The 5,024-nt window shown below is 51.5% G+C and overlaps 1 protein-coding gene across 1 annotated transcript; it reads right to left on the bottom strand.

Annotated features, from left to right (window-relative positions):
• Positions 1 to 1,992: 1,992 nt before the first annotated feature.
• Positions 1,993 to 4,180, bottom strand: DICSQDRAFT_173442 (uncharacterized protein; the record flags this gene model as incomplete). The annotated part of the gene is made up of 12 exons (XM_007369260.1): positions 1,993 to 2,305; positions 2,367 to 2,458; positions 2,519 to 2,716; positions 2,774 to 3,027; positions 3,081 to 3,101; positions 3,153 to 3,188; positions 3,245 to 3,328; positions 3,383 to 3,471; positions 3,539 to 3,563; positions 3,629 to 3,962; positions 4,014 to 4,092; positions 4,155 to 4,180. 12 exons carry the CDS (start codon positions 4,178 to 4,180, stop codon positions 1,993 to 1,995), a joined length of 1,551 nt encoding a protein of 516 aa, XP_007369322.1.
• Positions 4,181 to 5,024: the final 844 nt, after the last annotated feature.

Below are 5,024 nucleotides of genomic sequence, written 5' to 3'. Positions count from 1 at the left end.
CATGATCGTGTTAAGATCCAACTGGTTCTCATTTCGATCTATTACAGGCGTGCGCTGGCCTGATTGGAAGCGCGGGCGCGTCGGTCATATCGAATCCTGCAGTGCCTGCCCCTCCGCTCAGTAACAACACGGGTGTCTACTGTGAGGCCTAGCTCGGGTCCCAACATTCGACGCAATGGCTGCAGGTACGCTTATTCGTCTTCCATGCACCGGCCCGTGCCGGTCGATCACATATGCTTGTGCACATCTTCCAAAGACTTAGCCTGAGAAAGGGTAGGGCGGTTTGGCACCATATGGCCTACGCCAGGCCCGCACAGCTCAGATCACGCACGCTCGAACTCGGAGGACTCACGTCAGCCTCAGTGCACTGTGTCATTCGGTCCCTCAGCGGTAGCCTAAGAGCGCCATATGTTCCGACCCAGGGGCCGTCCCTTGCATATATGCACTGCACCCCCTGTGCCTGTATCCTCAACCTGCACGCCCAGAAAGCCACACGTCGAAGTAGGAACGCACAGTGCGTCCACATGGTGCAGCGTGCGAAGAGGGCCTTGCGGGCTTCCAAGAAGGACGTCACGTCTACACGACGACTCATGCGACCCGTTCGTCGTCAGTGCAGTCAGTCCGCCAGTGAGCCTGGGTCGTGCGACTGGAATGCGAAGCCAACTCCTGTCCGAGATGCAGGAAGCCTGCGTGCCCGAGCATGGAACGCAGGGCGGGACCGCTCAGGCTGTCAACTTGAACGATCGCCCCGCTGAAAAGCCAATGCCATACCGGAACGTCCCCATCGACGTGGGGACAGAATTGGGATAGCATCCCTGTCCACAATACAGTGCTTTGTAATGACGCCATCTGCACGCACTGGAAGGCTTCTTCCGAGCCCGAGACCGCCAACTCGCTTCCGCGTCTTCTGTTTCGCGCTTCGCCTTCTTCTCTTCTGCAGGCTGCTTGGGAGTCTGCGACCGCGCGCGTCGTTAATGAAGCGGAAGACGGGCCCGAAGGCGGGAACGTGAGAAGGAGGGAAGGGCACGCGCACGGATGAAGGAGGCTGGGAATGCGCACTGCGGTGGGTTCCGCTGGGCGGCGCTCGCCGGGCTTCTGGGAACGGGAAGTGATTTCTTTCGTTCGACGGACAGAAGCCGTCGCCGGTCACAGTTATACATACTCAGCTAGTGTGTGGCCGATCATTGAAATCGCGGTAGTAGAAGGGAACGCAGAGTTGAGACCATCTGTGGCGATGAGAGCTCGCCACGGGTTACATCAGACTTTCTCCCGGTCTTGTCAAGTATTGAGCCTCGATAAGTTGGGCCGTGAGATTGCGGAGAACACGCGGCGCTGCACTGTTTGTTGACACAACAGAATGTTGTCACGCGCCCTGGAATAGTCGAGTAGACCACCTTTGAATATTACGGTCTACTCAATCGTCACGTTCACGTCAAGCAATCTGAAACAGAAGCTGCGCGCGTCGATAGCCTTGTTGAGCGGGTCAAGGGGTTCAGCATTCTGGAAGCACTGGTAGTACAGGCCTGCTCGACGCATCATCGTGTAGCACTGCGATGTGTCGATCGCTCGCTAATGGCAATGCAAATACCTAGCATGAACTGTAGAGGCCGTTTATGCCGACCGGGCTCACCCTTCAGGTCGTTAGTATATACCATAGAGTGATCTTCATGTGTTCAAACTCATCCCGACGACTCCGGTGATTGACGAGATGTAAAGCAGGTGTATCTGATACTACCAACTCACGGGCTAGGTGACAACTGCAACATGTTACGAATGATAATGCCACGTAGACTCTACAATATGATGTAACCCAGATGTGGCGCGCTAGAGAAAACAATGATATATACTGGAGAGTCGTGGGGTTTACACGTGTGTGATGATATGCAACGAACGAATACCTGTGTGGAGGTGCGTGAGTTGATTGCTCATCGCATCTCATGATAGTCCAATATAAGACTCACGTACCATAGAAAGTAACATGATGTCATGGATCTAGACCGGGAGGTCGAGGTGAGTATCTAGTGTCTGCAGTTCACCCTTGTGTATGCTGCCGTTGTTCGACTGATCCTGGGGGTCCTGTGAGGAACTCCGCTTCTGAGAGATACTACAGGTGAGGAACCCAGGGAGCGGCAGTAATGCGGAGAGATCGGCCCAAATGGACCGGTGATTGTCGCGGTAGGTATACAGTATCACGAGGAGGAGTAAGAACATGGACAGAACGATGGTGACCACAGCTGTGTATCTCGTAGGCTGTGCGGTGCGGTTGAAGCAAATCCACGCAATGGAGATGAAGAAGGTAAGGAGCCTGTGCGAGGTGAAACACTGTCTTAGTCGAAGAGAGGGTAGCCTGAGAAAATTCCACGCACCCCCACCAGAAAAATGTGGCCGGGATACTGAAGATGACTGCGAGTCGTTCAAGCTCCTGTAGCTGCTTCTTACGCGGGCCCCCTTTCGGCGGCTAGATGAGAAGAGCAGTGAGCATCCTATGAACAGTCTAGAGCGCAATAGCAGCATGTACCTCGCCTTCAAAACTTGAATGGTGGCCAGAGCGATGTTGCCTCGCGAGTATGGTGGAGGCCGCGATGTTGCCGACATTGAGGATCAGCGATATGTAACTGACGATCTGGCCCAAGCTGCGCTGCGCCGGAGGAAGGCCGCTGTCATCGACTGAAGATATGGCGAGGAAGCTCAGGTTGGCAACTAGGATGACTGTCGCCTAACAAGTGCAACATTGAGCCCGGATATCATGGACAATGCCGAGAAGCGTGCCTACCGGAGTGATGGCGTCATACCAGTCGTCTTGAAGCTGGATCACGAAGTCATTCCAACGACTCGTGCTCATCTTCCTCCCAATCCAAAGGTGGTTGAGGTTAACATAATAAGACGCTGCCGTGTAGAAGGACAGGCAGTTCAGGAATCTGAACCAATATGAATGGTGCTCTGGGTCGTGATGATGGGGGAAAACGCCGCGCGAGTTGTTGATTTGCGCATGTTCTTCTCCAAAGAAATATGCGAATCGGATCTTGACTAGCGCAGCGCATAAATGCTTTCGTACCTCCGCCAAACACAAATACACTCACGCAGTGCGCCCTTCAGCTTTCCTAAAACAATAGATCAGCTTGCGCAATGTGGTAGAGAGCACAGACACAGACCAACTATGCATGCATCTTCCGGTCTCTTGGAGTCGGCTGGTATGGACCCGTCATTCGCTGCTATCATAAGTGCATGTTTGGTTTACACGGACCTATGATGTTCCCAACTATCCTTGAGAAATGCTTCAGCTCTGTTGCTGTGTATGGTGATGTTGACGCCTTCGAGCTTCCCGCATCTGGAGAGGTCAAGGGTAGGTCTTCTTCCTATACAAGATACCGGAGCTGCTCACCGAACGTCCAGAATGCGAGTTTCTCACTCAAGTCGCTGAGTTCATCTTTTGAGATGGTTCGATCATGAGGGAAGATGTATATGTGCTCCCTGTGCTTCCAATAGGGATGCAATCTGTATTCAGCTGGGTTTCAATGTGAGGAAGCGGAAGACGAACCAGTACGCAGCCTCGGCTGCAATACCTATATGACATAATAGGATCTCTGAACCACCCTTCGCAGCCTTTTCACACATCGATGCTACTCACGGAGGTGTTGCCTTCCGACGATATTGTGATCTAGGTCTTCCCAGAAGATCTTGGCGTCGACCTTATCAAGCCAAAACACCTCCTTCCTTCCCATGTTGCAGATATAGTAGCAGCCCTTGACGACCGGATTCATTCTGTCTTTACGGAACCAATCCTTGAAGTCAGTCTTAACATCGTCTTGGGGTTGGAGATGTATCCCAATCTCGATGTCGTCCAGGAGAGAACCATGCTTGCCATTGCGGGCCTCTATCAGTTGCAAGCGGAGCATGGCCACGGCGGCTTCCAGGGTGTTGAAATTATCATTGTCAAGCAACCACGCATCGGTGTAGACATTCTGAGTCGAACTGCTGAATCACTGACAGAGTACGATAGGCAGAGTTCATACCTTGTAGCGGAAGTACGCCTTTCCCTCGGGATGAGTGTATTGCTGCCACCCAACCCCAAGCCCCGCCCGTTCATCAGAGCTGGTTGACGGTATCAGGTATATTTTGTAGAAGGCCGAGGATGGACTGGTCCCTTTGCTCACCATCCGTCGTCTTCAATATCATTCATCGGAGGTATCTCGTCGTGCTTCCCTGCCGTCGAGGGATTGTTGTCATCAGGAAAACGTCACGGACTTGTACAGGTACTTGGGGTACTTGGCCAAGTACCTCAAGTATCCCAAGTACCTCAAGTACCCCAAGTCCAATGGACTTGGCCAAGTCGGGTGGGTCGACTTGGCCAAGTACCAGGCACTTGGCCAAGTCCTCCAAGTCCCTGTTCAAGTTCATGCCCAAGTTCACTGTGAGATGTATTGAATAAAGATGATATGCATGGAAGTAAATCAAAGAACAGCTGCTCTTGATTAAGGTCAGATGTACAATATTTGTTAGTGGGTGCAGCGGCGGCAAAAAAAATGCCACCACAGGGAATTGAACCAGCAATCTGCAATTTCAGTGACCAACACAGCATGTTCAACCACTACACTGCAGAAGCTCACACTATAGCACAGAATAGCAGCCATATATAGCGCTCTTTGCTGGACTCCGAGAAATTCTTCACCATCCTCTCCTGTACCATAGCAGAACTTGGACATCCACCACTGATACCACTATTCTTGAGCATTATCTGGATATTGTACCTCTGTATCACTACTGAAACAAGCACATTGTAACAACTTAAAGTCTTCTATCACACGTTATTGCCCTTCTTCTAATAGACTATAAAGCTGCTTCTACAGCCTTAAAACAGACTGGTTTACAACTAGTGTATGGATGTCTATGATAGATATTATTACATAAGAAGTATACAAGATGTGTGACTGATAGAACACCAATTGCTCAAATTGAGGCCTGAGTATACTGAAGTCAACATGGTAAAGTCCAAGTTGTGGTCCAAGTACCCTAAGTACCCCAAG

This window comes from Dichomitus squalens, assembly GCF_000275845.1.
Source record: "Dichomitus squalens LYAD-421 SS1 unplaced genomic scaffold DICSQscaffold_46, whole genome shotgun sequence".
Lineage (NCBI taxonomy): Eukaryota > Fungi > Basidiomycota > Agaricomycetes > Polyporales > Polyporaceae > Dichomitus > Dichomitus squalens.
This window is presented reverse-complemented; position numbering and strand designations above follow the sequence as displayed.